Source organism: Apteryx mantelli, chromosome 13 (assembly GCF_036417845.1).
Source record: "Apteryx mantelli isolate bAptMan1 chromosome 13, bAptMan1.hap1, whole genome shotgun sequence".
NCBI lineage: Eukaryota > Metazoa > Chordata > Aves > Apterygiformes > Apterygidae > Apteryx > Apteryx mantelli.
This window is the reverse complement of record NC_089990.1, coordinates 729,928-748,496: the sequence shown is the minus strand read 5'-3', so window position 1 is coordinate 748,496 and position 18,569 is coordinate 729,928. Positions and strand designations below refer to the sequence as shown.

General features: G+C 47.5%; 1 protein-coding gene across 1 annotated transcript in view; it reads right to left on the bottom strand.

The window, feature by feature from the left end:
* Nucleotides 1-18,569, bottom strand: part of AR (androgen receptor) — a 59,652-nt gene that overhangs the window by 18,803 nt on the left and 22,280 nt on the right. The window contains exons 2-3 of the mRNA XM_067304482.1: nt 13,855-14,006; nt 4,325-4,441 (exon numbers count right to left, since the gene is read on the bottom strand). Coding sequence (XP_067160583.1) covers nt 4,325-4,441; nt 13,855-14,006 — 269 coding nt within the window. The remainder of the gene's footprint in view (nt 1-4,324; nt 4,442-13,854; nt 14,007-18,569) is intronic.

The window sequence follows — 18,569 nt, the reverse complement described above, 5'->3', positions numbered from 1 at the left end:
TGAATCAAAAAAACAGAATGATATAAAATGAACATGCTACTGCTGAAATGATTTTATATCACCTGGCAGATATATCTCAAAACATAGCTATAAATGCTGGAACATTATCAAAGAGGTTTGGTTCTTATGAGGGCTGTTCTCAGCCCTCTGCTAATGAACATTTCTATTCATTCAAAAGGAAAATTAAATATTTCTACTAATGAAGTCTGTAGGACAATGCTAAAATGGGAATACAGTAATGAATGAAAAGGGCTGGTCACTGATCGGACTGATCAGGGTCTGCTGCTAAGCTCAGTCTACTCAAATGAATTGCATTTCACTGTAAACAGACACATCCAGCAACTAAAAACGTGAGCCATATTCAAGGAGCAATGAACTCCATCCTCGGGAGCCTGAATTCACAAAAAAAGTTGATGGGTAAACACAAAAGCCCAGGCTGGCAGTATGATTCAGAGGCTGTAGGACTAATACGATCCCCAGTCACATAAAGGAGGAAAATATTGAGCTGAAGAGTGTCTTACCTCTGCTTTTAAGCACTGATGCTGCTGACAGTGGAAAGCTGTGACTGGACACTCACACTACAAGGGAGATGTTGGCAAACTGGAAAAGTCATAATAATAAAGACTAGAAAATACACTTTGGATCAAGGAAGTAAAGAACTTAACCTAGGTGGCGTCTTGGGCTTCCAGGGGATCTAAACAGTTGTTGCAATAGTCTTCTAGCCTGATAATCAACAAAATGAACTGAATCTTGCATGTTTGGGAGTTTTTGCTCGCAGGAGAATCTGGACATGAACCGCACAGAGTGTTGCAATTAGGCAGAAGATTCACAGACAAAGCTGTTGGCTGAGGAGCAAAGTCCAACAACACAGACAGCTGGGAATTCAGGCCGTTGGCAGACATACGCGTAGTCTGCAGAACTGGAATAGCGTACGGGTCCCTGCATGCCAAGAATAAAATGCACTGGCAGCAAACGAACAGGAGCTGCCTTAAATTCGGAGCTGTGCAGTTCAGTACTGGTGCGCACTGACTGGGTGATGTGTATGGTCCAGACTGGAACAGGATAACGATGGCTGGATGCGTATGCGCATAACGGACACGGTTAACGCACGTCTGGATTGAAACGAACCAGTGGAACTGTGCAGATATCTAAATTTGTAACATGAAGAGGTACTGCAGGGCAGGGAGGAAGAAGCACTAGCAGAAGCGAGTAAAGGAAACCAGCATTATCACTTTTTTAAATGTTTTTCCTCTCTTTGGCTTTACAGTGTTGATCAGGAGAGAAGATTCTGTTTAATGGATTTCAGCTTTCAGGTCAGAGTGATCTCAATCAATAATGAAGTGCTTCGAAATATTGCCATTCTGTGCCAAAGCAGAGTCTCCTAAATAAGGCATTCAGTATGTCGCCTCCTCCTACCATAAAAAATACCCAGAGCTGCAGGTTTGCTGGTCACAGTCGGCTCTATTATACCTCCAAGTGACTGGTAATTAACAAGCAGTTAAGACCAACTGTCTGAGCCTGGAAGAGTTTTCAAACGCTGTGCCTTTCTACTGTGGGAGAAATAGCTGTGGACAAACTCATAGCATGCATGTTTTTAACAATTACTTTTAAACCAACATTAAAAACAAATGCAAAACAGACCAGGCAGAACGGGTCAGGGTGACCCAAAGAGCTTAAGAAAAAAAAAGGAGAGGGGGTGGAATCAGTATTAGCATTAATTTTGTCAGTGTGTCCTACAGAAGGGTTGCATTGATGGATGTCTGCTTTTATTTAAGGAAACTTCACCACAAAAAATAAGGGCATGCTTGTTTTGGATAGCATTACAAAGAGCCCTTCTGATGGTTGAGGACCGGAGAGCTAGGTTTGATTCCTCATCTCTGTCCTTCCTGGCACAAAGAAGTCCAGGAATCATATAGGCAATGCAATTACAGTGTTCCTATAGTGACCCTGTGAGGCTGACAAAGGAAGCGTTGAGGCATTCCTGAAGGAGTCTCCTTACTTTCCTAATGCCGATGACCAGGAGACCCAGGGCTACAGAACATCATCAGGTACCATAAAAAACAAACAAACAAGCAAACAAAAAAACCAAGTTTCATCATGAACTCCAGTAAGAACGAATGCATTCAGGCAGGAAGACTCCAACAGCCAGGATGTCTCCAAGAAAAGAGCCTCCTTTCCTCACGCTCATTCCCGACTGGGCTGGATGACACAGGACTAGATGGCAGGAGCAGTGAACAAGATACTGGAGAAATGAGATGGAGAGATACTCATTTGATAATATTAGCAAGCAAACTGGCTGCTTCGTCACCTCACTGGACACTTTCCTAGTGCTCAGAAATCCAGACGTGCCTTTGCACAAGCACTGCACACCACTTACAAAACGCTACAGCGATTCCCCCGTCAGCTGCCACAAAGCTCACACGTGACGGGATGGGGACTGGGGGGAAGGAGGGCAGAAGCTTTCGCAGCAGCGAGGCCACGTACAGCAGCACCCATGGACTGACTGTGCAACGCTACAAGCCATCGGGGTTGACAAGAATCTCTTCCGCTCCGAAAACTGTCTAAACATGGTATTTTAACTTCATCCATCTGCTTCCTTGTATGTGTTCGGTCACATTTGCCAGCTTTGCTGATTAAAGCAAGTGCTCAGTGGTTTGCTTTAGCTTTCGTCTCGTGAACACCGCGGCTCAGTTTGGTGGGAAGGAGAGCTGGGGCGAGCTGGGGGAGCAGCCCTGGGCCCCCGCGAACCTCCCCTGCCGGCCACACGCGGCCAGGAACATCCCCTGCGGGACTCGCAGGCACAAAGAGCCAAAACAGAACAAACTCTACCCCACTTTTACAGTACCTTTCAAAGCAGAACTGGGCTTTGAATGAAAAATGAAAAGGTGAGCAACGCTTCTCGTGTTCCTGCATTGAGCCTCTGAACGAGCTCTTTGAGGTTTCCCGTGGCATCCTTGGATCTCGCGGAGCAGAACAGACCATTTCAGCTTCTGGACCACTTGCCCCCCCCCCCTCACACCCATGCACCGATGCTCCGTTGTTTAACGAATTTGGTTTTTCTACTGCTGATCAGGAGGAAGCGAGAGAAGCTGCACCTCTGCATTTCCCCTCCTTCTCGGAGCCGGGTTACCACCGTTCCTTCAGATTTACTACCTGCTGCTGTAAAGGCAGACGTGAGCAGGCTGGTTCCTGCTCTGCTAAGCATGAGTGCTTGTTGGGACCCGAGCAGTAAGAATTGTTCGGGGGGAAAATAAAACCAAAGTCATTGCTCCTCGATGAGCCATAAAGCAGAACCTTTCCAGCAGCAAGCTCCTCAAGACTACTCACAGCACCCTAATGGCTCTCTAAGGCATTACGCATCTCGGCAGCGGTACAAGCGTTTAAATTAAAACGCTTGCATATCTAACTAGCGAAGCGAAGACTCCTCCGCCTCCCTCTGTGCTGTCCCTGATGTTACCAGCGGCTTTCGTTTTCCATATAACATAGTTAGCACTTTGCTGCCAGAGGCCTTTCCATCACAGTCCAGCTCCACCAAGCCAGTTTTTCAGTGTATTTTCTTCCTCACTCCCATATCAAATAAACTAAATTTGCAGATGAGTCACCCAAAGGTACTTGAAAATAACTATATTTTAAAATTTTGTAAAGTTTTGAGGTAGACAGAAAGAAAGGCAGGTGCAGAGAATGTCAAAGCTTTTATATGGAAATTCAGAGGTTTCGGTCAGTAAAATACACCTGCTTGTAGGAAGATGAGAATAGTTTTGCATAATCTGGATTGTAGCTTTTAGATTTCAAACAAAACCTCAGATTTTGGAAGTGGACATTCTTTCAGGTTTTGATATAGCTACATATTTTCTAGCTTTTTATTTCTGGAGAAGAGCCACATTATAGCAAGGAGTTTTACTACTGGTACAGAAGCAACATCCATTTAGAGAAGAAAAATACTGGAGCCATACTTTTATGAAGAAAAATGCCCCTTTGCCTAATTCTGCCACTGAAAAATCATCTTAAAATGCGAGTGAGCTGTTCAAAGTGACTTTGGTATGAGTAAGAATCCAGCTTAACTGGCTGTTGATACAATTTTCCTGATTAACAAGGTTTTACATTAAGGAAGGGAATTTTTCCCGAAATGCAAACAGAAGTTTAATGAAATTCACAGTTCTGGCAATCGAAACTTGCAAAGCTTTCCTGAAGCTCATTATGCTCTATCAGCCTCATTTACTCAGACATTTACTATTAATATGCCAAGTACATTAATTATCAGCACGATTAGCCCTGGCTGCCCAAGAACGTCGCAAGGAAGCAGAAGATGCTGTTCATACGCTACCTCCAAGAGTCATTCCTGCTTCGTAGCATTTTCGCAGGCGACAGGAAGGGCAGTTTTTCCTTCTGAACTTGTCAATGGTGCAGTCGTTCCGGCTGGCACAAAGATACTTCTGTTTACCTAGAAAAATCAGAAGAAATGGCACATGGATGGTGGATACAAATCAGACCAGACTTACAAGTAGAAATGGGCTCATGTTTTCTCAGCATCACTCAACATCCAGCAAGCTCTTACCAAAGTCAATGGCACTGCTGCAGTTCATATTTCTATGTTAGCTTTGTGGTGTCTTTCCAAAAAACACCTTTCAGCTGTCACAGCTCTGCAACCCTCAGCTTGGAGGCTGAAAGCCAAGGCATGTAATTCAAACACGGCTTTTCCTCAGCTGGGAACCTGATGGTGAGAGCTGTTAAAGCAGCTTCCAGGCACTGGAGGCCAGGAAAGAGAAAGCCTTACTGTCACAACCACTCCTCCTCCTCCTCCTCCTCCTCCTCATCTGACTGGGGACGGAGACCTGCGGGAGCCACGTCAGGGGCCGGCGCTGCCAGCTGCCCACCCGCTCGCACGCGGGGTGAAGGACGGCATCGCTCCTCCACATTAAGAGGTCGGCTGCCTCTCCAGCCCGAAGCACTGACATCTCCCGCACGGTTCTAGAAAGGTGGAGCTGCCTCCTGGTCAAAAACCAACGCAAGACAAAAAGCGGACTCCCCAGCTCGCTCCCAGCAGAAAAGTATGTCGGGAGTCGGTATCTTTTGGAAAAACGACACCATTCTTCATGCTATGGAAGTGGTTCATTGCCAGATATATATGCTTCGTATGAGAGCTGGCTACCTGAAATAGAGGTATATTCACCAAAATAGAGGTACAGTCACCGAAATAGAGGTATATTCACTAACGCTTTGCTAACATATGGCACCACTTCTCTCGGGCTGTTCTCCCTGTTGATAATTATGTCACTACACCTCTTTACAAGCACATTTCAGAGGCAGGAGAGCAGCTGTCAGAGGTAATATTTATCCAGATTTCTTCTTATTTTCTTTACCGCCTCGTTCTCTAGACATGCCAAGAATGAACTTTCCTTCTTGACTCATTTGTTTTCTTGTCAAGTCTAAACACGTTTACTGGATCGGGATTTATCCGATGTTCTTCATACCGTTCCAAATGAAAACTAGTCTCACCAATTCACAGAGCTGCACACATTACAGATTCTGTAGAAGCAGACTAAACGGGAAGTCAGTCCATACCCAATTTAACCTGCATTTATTATCCTGAAAGTGTTTGCCTTCTGCATTCTTCAAGGAATATCCCTTCTGAGCCCATCAGAGGACCATTAAAAGGACAAGGTTTAATCTAACAACTTAATGTAAGCATTTTGACAGGAGATTCACCTTTGGTGCACTGATTTAACAACCCCACACCTCCTGCACACACATCCACAACATCTTAAGACATTAGCATCGGAAAAAGCGGCCAATCTTTTGGCTGTGCAGTAGTTATATATCATGTCGGCACCGTTTCTTGCTTCACCGTCGCCCTCCAAGCTCCAAGGACACGCTATGTTCTCCGCACTCCAGGTGACCGCGGCGCCCACAGAAGGTCCTACCGCTCCTCTCCTCCCCGCTGACCTCCAGCCTGACGTGCCCCTGTCTTTGGGCTGACGCTACCGACCTCCACCTGCAAAACCACGCCGCAGCCGGCAGCCGAGGTGCCACGCGGGAGCCATCAGAAGGCTCGGCGTCATCGCGAGCCCCTCTCCCACCCCGCGCGCGCGCACGGCTACACCGGAGGGCTGAAAAACCACCGTGCACCTGAACTTCTCAGAACTGTCCCCGCTAAAAGCCGATCGTTACACCGCCCCCAAGGCCAGGAAACGTAACGGGGCCGGAGCGCGTCACCCGCGACACGTGACTCCTCGCTGGAGCCTTTTAACACCGTTCTCATCAGCACCTCTTCCTGCTCCCTCTCCCCCGGCTCATTAGCAGCGTTAAGGACACTTAGAAAAGCCTCAGAAGCAGAGACCACACAAAACCCCACCGAACACGAGCACCTTCCTCCCCTTCAACAGTTTATCGAGAAGGATGAGTAATCCACGACTTCAGCTGCAACCGGGTTACTCGGGGTTATTTTTGTGCCGGGGACAGGGGTGCTGAGGCCGCGTTCCCTCCGCTTGTCCTCTTCAGGGGCACGCGCCGACGGCAGCGGATGCTCTGCTTCCCGCGCGCCAGCACGGAGGGTGGTGAGCCGAGCCCCAGCTCCCCCTGCCCGTTCCCTCCCGGGCTCCCTGCAGGATTCCCATCTCGCGACAACGCCGGGATGCTCCGGAGCCCGTCGGCATCATGCGCACGTGCGAGGCAGGCTGGGACCCGCGCTCACAGCACAGCCACTGCCCGAGCCGCAAAGGATGCCCCGGGGCCAGACCGAACCCCCGGCCGAGACCGGGACCGGGACTGGGACCGGGGGGTTCGGGGCATCCGAGACGCGGCAGTCAGGCTGCTCTCCCGGCCCAGCACCTCGCACGGGGGACGCACTCGAGAACGAGCGGCAGCAGACGATGCCGGCAGCGACTGGCAGCCGCTTTCTGCACCGACGAAAAGGCACAGGGAGACGGATCACCCTTCCGCCAGCCCGGAGGCGGTGGACGGCTTCGGTGCGCGCCTGCTCTCTCAGACCATTACGCACAGAAATGTGCATATGCAAAAACTCTGTCTTACATTTTGCTTCCTCGCCAGTGGGCTCCGACAAATGCAAGCTTTTAAGTTCAGTCCACAACGTGCCCAACGGTCATGGTACAGCGATTTTGCTGAAACGGCCAGGGCTTACTTCCTGGTTCACAAAATAAACCCCTTCAGACAGAAAAGCTTTCTGTTAGCCGTACATACAGAGCTTGGCACTGCGCATCTTAAGCTGTTAGCTATTAACCCAAAGGGGGAAAAAGGTAATAGCAAAATTATTCACGCATCTCCTTCTGCTCAGTATGAGGGTAAGGTGTTTGCTCATCCGGCGCTGAACCCCAGGGAAATAGAGATTTCCCTTTTAATTGCTGGCGAACCCTGGAGTTGTCCCACCCCACGCTCAGCCGTGGCCGGGAGCGCGCTGGCGGGGCCGTGCCGCGCGGACCGAGGCATGTCCTACCTGGGCAGGTCTGCCGGCCGGCCAGCGGCCGCGGCCCCAGCGGCAGCGCGCCCACCAGCACCGCGCCGTGCATCCTCCTCCTCCTCCTCCTCCCGCCGGGAAGGGGCAACACGGGAAGCGGTGCGACCCACGGCGTGTTCCGGCACGCGGGAGACAGCAAAGCCCAGGGAACAGTGGGGAGCGGCTTGGATACAAAGCGGCTCCATCCGGCTTAAGTACCTTCTCCTGTACAGAGAGGTTCCTAAATTTCAGCATCATTTACTCTCTTCATTTAAGAACAAGCTGGCAAATCTGAAATCAACTGTTCTTTATTTAAAGAAAAATGTGCTATTTTTTGTTTCATTGGGTTTAACACTGGAATGATTTTTTTCTTCTTTTCCACCTGGCAAAGAATAGAGACATTTACTATATTACTCCTAACCAGAGACTGCAGCTTTGCAAACCTCTAGGTACAGTTCTAAACTTTAAACATATTCTCCTGTTATATCCAGCAGTCCAGCTCTTTACAGAATCAAGCAGTTACGCTGTCTTTACAACGTCCTTTTTCTAAAATCACTTTCTTACTGAAAGTAGTCCTGAAGACATTTTACAATGTCTCTTTTTCTACCACACAGGAGAAACAAGAGAAGTTATTTTTGATCAGGTTTCAGAACAAAAAATTCAGTTAGTCTAAACAGCCCTTACCTGCTAATCTAATTCTGTTTCCTGGAATTTAGCAAACTACAGTCATTGGTGCATACATCAAGAAAGGGCTTATGCTCATTCTGAAACCACACAAAAGATAACTGGCAAGAATAAGCAATACTTATGCTAAATTACCTCCTATTACAAAAACAACAGTGTTCGCTATTTAAAATTTTACCGGTCTTTTGTTTGCTGCACCAGGGCGATGAAATCTCGCCGAGCGACAGAGGTGCTAGAGGCCAGGACTCCCTGGCACCTGCTCCAGGCCTGATCTCCCGCCTGCCCCAGCGAAGAAGCACAGGGCTGCCCACGCCGCCACGCTCCGAGGACAGAATCACTTAAAAGCATCAGAACACCCCGGCCCCCCGCTTGTCCCTCCCCACGCTGCAGCCCCCGGACGGGGATGCTGGCAACTGCTCAGGATCAGATATGGTTGCTCAGTCCAGAGAAGTTATTTAACTAAAAGCCTGTTGCTGCAGGAAGTGTCGTGCCTAGCGTAGCATCGTCTTCCAGAAAGCAAAGTAATCCATGCCAACATCTGGATTAAGATTTACAATCGTGGATGTGAAAACCCATTAAATACCTTTTCGATGAGAAATTATATTCTCATATTTCAAGGCATAAACCAAAATCTAACTGCTAGGGAATAAGATCAAGCTTTCTGAGAGAGCAAATCCCCCAGTCCAGAATCTCATGCAACTGCAGGTTTTCTAGCACTTTCCTTTAAAACTTCTGGTTCCAGTTGCTGTCATGAACTGGGATATGGCAACGGCTGAGTCTACCAGTTTGATACTGGGACTGCTTTAAAGTACTTAGCTTATGCTCCCATTAGAAATAACCCAAGAGGACAAAGCTATTTAGCTTTTCGGATCCAGCAATAAGCCACTATTAATAAACTATCTTTGCAAAGTAGTTTTGTTAACAGTCACCCATAATTACTGAAAGACTGAAGAAAATAAAAAAGAAAAATTTCGAGCACCATTTCGACCCAGTGCGATGTCAGGCACTGCCATTTTATTTTTGGAGCAGGGATTTTAGCAGCCTGCGCCATAAAAGCATGCAGGCTCAGCATGGGAGGCTGGCTGTCGGAAGAGCAAAAAGGAACTTGTCCAGGGAACCAAAAATGATGGTCCACAAGCGTAAACATTAGCTAGCCAGAGCGAGACAAGTATGGAAGCAGCTACAGATGCTGCATACTAATAGCACGTGCAGCTAACAGCTCAGTATAGGCAGACCACCCAGCAATAAGAAGGCTGGAGCAAGCCAGGGGTAACCTACAAGCTGTGAAAGTGAGTAACTACAGGATTGTGCAAACTTAAGAAGCTATAAAGAAGCTTAAATCCAGTGAGCAAAAACGTTTTAGCTGTTTGACCCTCTGGCAACAAGATAATACCATCATGTTTTAGCTCTCTAAAGTGTTCAGAGTTAAAATGTCCACTTCAAACTCCAACCAATGCCAGGTCTGACTATCCACGGAGTGAAAAGCAGACCAGATAACTTGCTTGAGCGACAACTGAAGCAGTGAGTAGCTGCCAGTTACCAGAACGGTGCAGAGAGACGTCATCACAGCATCACAGATGGCTGAGGTTGGCAGGGACCTCCGGAGATCGTCTAGTGCAACCCCCTGCTGAAGCAGGGTCACCTAGAGCAGGTCACACTTCTGCGTGTGATGATGTACCAGGTCACCCGAAGGGAAGCACCGCTGCGCTGGGCTGAAGGGAGCTTGTCTGAGGAAGGCAGAGGGGAGAAAAGCAGTTTCTCCTGGTAGACAGAGCAGGAGACAAGCAACGGGCTGTGCTAGGAGTGCCTGAGGTTTGGCAGCTCTAGTTATTCCACTTTCTGCTCGTCACACGGACCTTTAGGGCCAAGAGAGCCCAAAGCGGACCGAGAAGCCATCCACCAAAGCAGGAATGTCATGGTGCTGTACTACCAAGAAAGCATTTTGCAGACTCTTTGGTATACTGTCAGATCAGCCAAGAGAAGGAGAAAGAATTTTAAAACATGGTGATGGTCTCTGAAAACAGTTCATTTAAACTTGTCGTCATCTTGAGAACTGGCAAGAAAGTGTTGAGTTGGCCCTAATACACTGCTCTGGTGAAAGGCTAATCCACCGCATGTCAGAATGCAGAATAGCAAGTCGCATGTATGATTACAAAAATCAGGCTGTCCATCTTCCAAGTCCACATTAGAGCTGAAGAATCTGCATGGTGGGTCTTAGAGCTTGCCCATATTTAACCTGGTCTTACGTAGGTCTTGGGAGAGTTCACAAACCCAGACACCTGACAGACTGACGACAAGTAAATATTCATGTCTTTCCTATTAACTGTTCCAGCATCTTGTTGGAAGAACTGGCTGGACTTGAACTTGCAAAAAAAAAAAAGAAGAAGAAGAAGAAGAAGAAGAAAATTCTTAAACTTCCCTGAATTATTATCAGATAAGCGCAGTATTAGCCAAAAAATATGAAAAATAGAAAAACCATGGGTCTAGTTATTCCCCATTCCCTATGAGGTGATCTGTTTGTTTTGCTCTTCAGTTCACAGCACCTTGCTTCTCCTGCCCTTTGGAAGATGCTGGTTTACATTAGTAACAGGAAGGAAACAAAGGCAGAAGGAAGGGTTTTTTTCTTATCTGTGAAGCTTTTGGAAACATTTTACAATTGCAGGTCAAAAGGTGCCCTAAGGTTTTCAGAGATACATTTTACGGACTTTAAAACCTAAGAACACACTGAAATATCAGCTTTCAAGATTGTTCCTCATCTTGAGGAAGGAAAGGTCTGGCTGGAAAATCACCAAGAGTAAGACAGAAATCATCACCTACCATTACCCCGTGTTCATTTTCCACAAATGAGCCTGATTTACTGTCTCCTCCCCAAAAAAGCTATACCCATGCACCTCAGGGTAACATAAGATGTAACCCAATGCTCCCTAGCTCTAATTATTCAATACATAAAATGCACTTACACTGCATTTTATTGCCAAAGGCTCAGAGGCACAAAACCATGAAGAGTTCTGCCTTTGCTTGCACCCCACGACTAGGTGAAATCCAAAGAAACTGCTTCCTATTAATTTCTTTATAATACCCACCTAAATCATTTCTGAACTTGGAAATTGCCAGAACACAGCTAAGAAAGCAGAGAAGACAGATAAACAGAAACAAAGCCGCTAGAAGTTTAGTGTAGAGGTGCGGCCCCCGGAATTAAGTCCTATTATCTAAAAGAGCGGGATGAGGAAGCTTCCTAGCTTGTCCAGTCGCCAGCTCCCTCCCCTTGCCTGATCGCCGAGGACTGTTTGCTTTCACTTGCACTTCACTGCTCTGCTCCCTCCTTCCCGTTCTCCGCGTTTGCAGCCGTGGTTCCTTCTGCTGCCCAGGAACCACGAGCGCTCGTGCGCCCGGCCAGCATGCCCCTGCGGGCTGAGCAGGACCACCTTCCCCTCGCTTCCCATGCTCCGTCAGACCAGACCTACCGGCCCCCCATCTGTAGCGGGTGCACAGGTCAGTTATCACCCTTACATAAAAATAAATAAATCCCAGAGCAGAGATCTTTTTTCCAGGCAGAAGTACCTGCCAGGAGGGAACACAGCACCATGCGCTGCTGCAAGCTGGCGTACGCCCCCGACATCCACTACCAGATCCTGCACAGCCAAAACCTTCTGACCCTCCGCTACGCCCCGAGGCTCAAAAATAAGAAGAGGAGTAAACACTGTCTAAATTCACCATCTATCACAACCAAGAAAGGGAATGACGACACGATACAGGACTCAGAGCAGCTCGAGCAGGCCGGGCTGCGAGCTCTCCGTCTCCCCGTCTCTCCCCGTCCCCCTGACCGAGCGACTCACAACCCTCGTCCGCACGGCTCTCCTCTACGCAGGACGGCTTCGACCCTGACGCAGAAGGAGGAGCGGTGCCCTGGCACTCATCAGCTGACACCAAATATTTCACCAACGACTTACCTGGCAAGGAGCGCCAAGGCTCCGCTTGCTACAAATCAACAGCAACTTGCTGACTTAAACAGACCTGTGCTATTTACTCTGGCTGCACAGCCAACCCGCTTGGCCTTACACAGAGCTGGTCTATAGCAGAGAGACATACCTGTAAATGATCTACTTCGGAAAAATATGCCAAACCTACTATTTTTTAATATTATTAGTATGGCAAGTGGATGTTTTTGGTGTAAAAGTCCTCTGCGACACAGCCCTGAGTCTTCTCTGAGCTAGTGCTGGCAGGTTCAGAGGAGTCACTCCTGGCATGCGTGATGCACGAAGGAAAATGAAGCTCTGGAAATGCACTCGGTAATTCTGGAATTAGTCTAGAAGCAGTGTTCTGACAAAGGCAGGCGAGAACCCATCAGCCTGCGACAATGAATTAACCAGCCCATCGTGCATCCGCCCTCCCGAACTGATTTTAACCCCCGCCCTGCCCTTGGAAGCATGCTGTTGTTTCCTTGTTCCTATTAGCCTAGGCAATGCGGCAGCACAACGCAGGCTTCCAGGCTTCACCTCGCTTCTTCTGCTCCTAACTACGACCTCCATTTTACAGATGGGTGAAGCCCGACGTGGGGAAGCAAACGTTCACAGGGTGTTAAGTCAAGGACAGAGGCCACCGCGTGCTGATTCCTAGTGCTGGTCACTGGCTTGGTAACTGCACTGCCTCCCTCTTCCAGCAATATCATAGCCTGTAAGACTGATGTCTGCTGTGCTGGTGCACTGAATAAATTGTTTTTACACTGAGGAAGAATTATGATTTGTACGTTGAATACTCCAGAAAACAAGTCAGAAGAGCGATTTATGGGCATATTATATTACCGGACAGTTAAGCTTCCACAATAAACAGTCTCACTCTGCTGCCATGGAATCATTATTCTTAAGTGTAGTTATAAAAAGTGAAATTACTGACCCACCAGCCTAAGAAAAGAGCTGGACTAGTTCCTTCTATATTCTAATTACCAAGGGAAGACAGCGTAAGGATTGTGTCTGTTGTGACGGAGTATCTGGGCTCACACTTATCTCCGGAGAGCCTGGCACTACCAAGCTGAACATGAAGGAGAAGTTGCTTTCACAAAGGTTGGACCTGGGACGCAAAGAGCAGAGCACAAACCTTGGCAGACAGATGATTCTGCTGTACAAGAAGTGCTGCTGTTTTGCAGGTATTCAGAGAAATGATCCTCTGAAGGGGAAGCAAGAGAGGGATAGCTTCCAGTAAATTAGGACTTGTGGGTCTAAGATCACAGGAGGGCTGATGGGAATTCAGAGAACCCTTGAGAGTCAAGGGGAAAAGCAGGAACTGACTACTCTGGAGCCTAACTCGGTCACTTAGATAATCAAATACTGAAAAGGACCATGTTATGGCATGCTGTTTTGGCTACTTTTTGAGGACAATCTATAATGTGCAATGACAAACGTATGTTAAAGAAATCAGTTTATCCATGAAGTTTCTCCTTTAACATTTTAAGAGACCTTAGAGATCTACCACGCTTTGTCCCTGTCCCTCTGACCTTGGTCTCCTCGGCTTGGCAGGTTCCCCAAAGCAAGCAAGGCTGCTTAACTTCAACAGGAGGAAAACATATCATGATGCTGCAAATGCCTCCAGTGCTTATATGTTAAATAATTCACTGCTAATGAAGAACTCGTGTCAGTATTACTTGGCTCTTAGGCTACTTTGGTGGAGAAACCCAGCACTTGGGGGTGAGAGTGATTTTGCCCTCCTCTCTGTATATGCATTACCTTCAGCTGCCCGTTTGAAGAAGACTTTGCAGCTGCCACAAGTGAGGGCTCCATAGTGGCACCCAGATGCTTCATCACCACAGATCAGGCAAGTCTTCTGAGGTGGAAAGTAATAGTCAATGGGCAAGACGTGTTCACACCCAGCATCCAACCTGCAGAGTAAAACAGAAAGAGAACAGGGAAGGGATTAGCAAATAAGGTTGAGCTACTGGTGAGCACAGTGGATGGTGCTTGGGAGAACATTCATGGCAAAATCCTGAATTCGAGAGACGTGACAAACCAAGCGTCGATCAGAAAGAAGGCAGGAAACAACGGAGCCAAGCCTCACTCTGAATACGCGGGAAGTCCACGCGGGGATCCCTCCCTTGACGTTGCCCCAGGTACAGGGTGTGACTGGGAGAAGGTACAGGCGTGGTGCCTTCAACCGCCATGTGACTGCCCTGCCTATGAAAGGGAGACCACTGGGACTCGCTGTTGCACTGCTAACGTGGTTTTGGCTTCAGTAGTGTGGCTACTCACATCAAAAAAGGCCTTTCCATGATCATTAAGCTATTTGATCCAAATCCATTAAAGCCACTGTTGTCACTTCACTACAGATGAATTTATTATTTTGATTCTCAATTTAAACAAATGATTTTCTACCAAGCCATCAAACTCCGTTAAGCTACTCCTTTCTTTTTGCTTTTGTTCTTGCTGGTTTTCTACCCATCCCCTCTTTGAATACCCTGCAACTGCTAGACTGAACTTCCTTCTAGGACTCTGTCCATCCACATGACTACTAAATAAAGCCAGGAACCTCTGGTGAAAACACAATGCATTTGCCGTGAATATGTTTATTCTCCTGTTTATACCCATCCCACGACTAAAAGCGCTGTGCCTCTACTTCTTGCCAGTCACATGCAGCACATTCAGAGTAACGTCACCAGGGACCCTGCCACAGACCAGACCAGCATCCAGAGCAGAGCGTGGGCCAACCAACCACCGAACGGCAGGAACAAACTCCCGATCCAAAAATAAAATGTGCAGGAGCTGTCATATAATAATTAGAATTAACTGCTGGAAGTGGGTCACAGTGGATTATTTAGCTTCATATTTTCCACTCATCAGCTCAGTAGTCCAAAAGAGACATTTTGTGATCTTCATTCTGGGTAGTTGGAAGCAAGGACTGGGGTGGAAAACAGCTCCTAACTGATGCAGAGCACCGACTCCCGCGAAGACCTGGGTCTCCTCTGCCTGCGATCTCGTTCAAGTCGTGGTGGAGAAGCACAAAGTGCCTCCTCTGGCCCTTGCACAGCTCAGAGATGCTGAACAAAATGCCAGGACGGAGATGGCACCGGAGAGCTCAGAGCTGGAGCCGTCCCGCACCTCCTACCCGTCCCCGGCCAGCAAAGCCCGCGACTCCCGTGGAGCAGCGAACGCGCAGGAGAGGAACCACGTCTGCACCGTCCCAGGAATGCGGGAAGGATGTCACCTGCCGGGAGGCAGCACGGCGCCTTTCTGCAGAGCAGAGCTGCTCCACAGTGCCCTCCGTCACGAGGTTTAACTAACCTAACCATCCGCTGCATGAAGAGCGGTGTGGAGGGAGACACTTTGAAAACTTGCGCTCTCATCCAGCCGTTTCCCCTATTAATCTGCACGCCCAAGCCTCTTTTCTGACGGCTGGCACCGGGTCCCTTCTGAGACACACTGGGCATTACCACGTATTTGTTTGACCAGATACACTGAGAAGGTGCTTTTTTGGAAGACACGGTGGCAGCAGAAGTGCTTATCACAGTTACCAGCCAATGCATGTCCAGGCAGTATGGAAAACAGTAATATTTTGAATTACTAGCTAAAACTGGCTTTCTGTAAAAACTCTGGACTAGGCAATTAACTTCTAGTAATCAATAAGTCATTGCAATTTTTTGCTTTAAATTATACCTGCTTTTGGTTTCTGGTGTTGTTTGACTGTTTGAGTACACTGCCGTTAGGAGCAAGCTCCCAGAAACCCAATTACGTTACGAGGGCACGTGATGGTGCCGGGACTTCTTCACCTGCAAAGAATCGTTCTGCTCAGACAAGTCCATCCGGACCCCGGCATGAATACACAGCAGAGGGAACAGAAATCCTCTGAAGCGGGCCTGGAGGGATGGCGGCCGAAAACCCCGCTGCCCTGCAGCACGCGCGGCCGGACACCGAGCAGAGCGCGGCAGCACCAGCCCGGTGCACAGACCCTGCCCGGGAGCCTTCCATGGGGCGGCAACGTTCAAGGAGAACGCCTAAGGAGAACTGCGTCAGGCACGTCGATATACGCGCTTAAAGCAGCTGCCTGGCTAAAATCTTTTGTTTAGACATTCTAATTCTGGTAGAAGAGCAGCTTCTTTTGGTTCAAATTGCCCATTCTCCTGCATTCAAAAGACTTAAGTTAATCTGAGCAAAGACAGCTTTTAAACTAGAAAAAATGTGCCCTCACACAAAAACCTAGTTCAATTAAGAGTACCACTGCAGTTCGCCCTCGATGCAGGTAACGGCCATGATTGCTGAAGGAAACGTCTTTTCTAAAACTCTAACCGTGAAAGTAAAGTATGAAATGGTGCAATTATTGGCGAGATCAAAAATGAGGCTCATCTTTGTCTTCTGATCTTGCTGCCGGTTGCATCCTCCAAGAGTGCTGCTATCTTATACTCCTCATCTCAGAGCTATGCAGGTTCTGCCTAAATTGTAGGTTAATAACTGGAGCAACAATTTTATCCTCTGTTCTTAAGGCAAGAAACATTTCTGAGTGACTTTTCATCTTTTTAGCAGTAGCAATCAGAACCAGTGACTCATCTACAGAGGCTGCTGAACTATCTTTCTCTGACAGTCTCCATTTCCAAGGCTTTTTTTGAATTGCTGATTAAATGGAGGAAATACCGTCTCTGGCAACATATCTGCCATAGTTTACGCATGTCCTGATGCAACAAACATCTCCCTATCTTGTCCTCCCACCCTTCCTCATCCCAGTAGTCCACTCTGTCCTCCCAGAATAATCCTCCTCTCCTGCACATAATAAGGTCCCTAGGCACAACTTGTTTCCTCCTGACCATGTCTATACAAGAATCCTGCACAACAGGGCCTTGACACTCAATTTTAGATGCTACTGTAAACACTACTAAGAAATAACAGGCAGCATGAAATAAAAAGTTTTGCTAAAAATCTCTTAATTAACCAGTAATTTTTAAGATTCCAGCCATACCATATCTCTTCTCTAATGATGTTACCTTTCTTCTCCTTTATATGCTATCAGAAATTTGAAAAAGATGAATTTTTCTTTTTCCATAATATGCCTTCCCTATTCTTTGCACAATATATTTCAGATAGCAAATAAGCAAAAGTGACTCTCTCAATAGCAGCTGTTTTGATGATATTAGCAGGAACCCCAAAAGATCATGGTGTATTTTTGTGGCTTAATTATTTAAAGCTGCAAAGCAGGTTAGCAGTTAGGGCTTGAGTGGCACCAGACCGAAACAACACATCTTCTAAGCAGTGATTTCTCCACGAGGAAAGCAGTGCAAGCACACACATACCTTCCTGTGCACGTGCATCTCATGCATCTGTAGAAGTGCACCTACAGAAGACGCTTGGCTGAGCCCCAGCAGGCACCCGGGGTCTGGTGCACGTACTAGCGCGGTGAGGCGTTCGGGCAGTCGTGTCCCTAGCTGTCCGCTTAGAGATGGAAATGAGCGGAACTGGCGAACAGTAAAGGTTAGTACTGGCTGCGGGACAAGTTCATTCCTGGCGTAACACTGCTGCCTTCAGGGAGTTTACACAAGGGAAGCATTTAGCTTCGAGTGTCCCATCATGCCTGAAGATTAATGTTACAGCAGCTGTTCTACTATTATCCCCGAAAGACACCAGACCTTCTGAACCATGGGACTGTACCAACGCTGAACGACAAGACCGAACAATTTCTGACCTATTCCTGCACCTTTATTGCCAGCAGTCACTGTGCGAGGAGTTGACAGGATTTGCCCAAGTATGCCCTTGATTTCAAGGAGATACCAATTTGACTTTTTTTTTTAAAAAAAAAAAGACAGGCCTTGTAAAATAGAGATAACAGAAAGTGTAAGCGACTGAGACTGAGCCTTGATAAAGCTACCTTTAATGACCTGCTTTCCTGCCAGCCTCCATGAGAACACTTTAAAGAAGCTCTCAAAATATATAGGAAATAACACCTCTAATGAGCCAAAAGGTGGCTTATGGAGGTCCTGAATGATCCACAGTATTTACAGTTCCTGCACCTCCAAACAGGCAGCAGAAGGGATTGCTAAGCCGAAAGCTCATGATGTGATATTCAAAACGTTTCCTCTGATGAAGTGGATGTTTTACTCTGTCAGTACCTGCTGATTGCACCCACCCATGGTGCGCCAGAAATACTGAGATCCGACAAGAATGAGCGCTGGCAGCCTTGTGGGGGACTCCGAACCACACGAATGCAGTCTGCACGATATATGGCAAGTGTCACACTAGCTTAGAAACCCAAAGAACAGAGATAGCACCGTGCAAGCAGACACAACTTGTGTAGTAATGACGTCGGGCAGAGATTCCAGCCCTAGTTCACCACTTGAAGGCCAAGGTCAGAGCTGCTCACAAAGGAGCACAGCAACTTTCAGAGGGGAATAAAAACAACCTCAATATCCTCCTTATTGTCATAGGAAGAATTTTACTGTCATTTCAGAAGTGTTCTTTAAGGAATT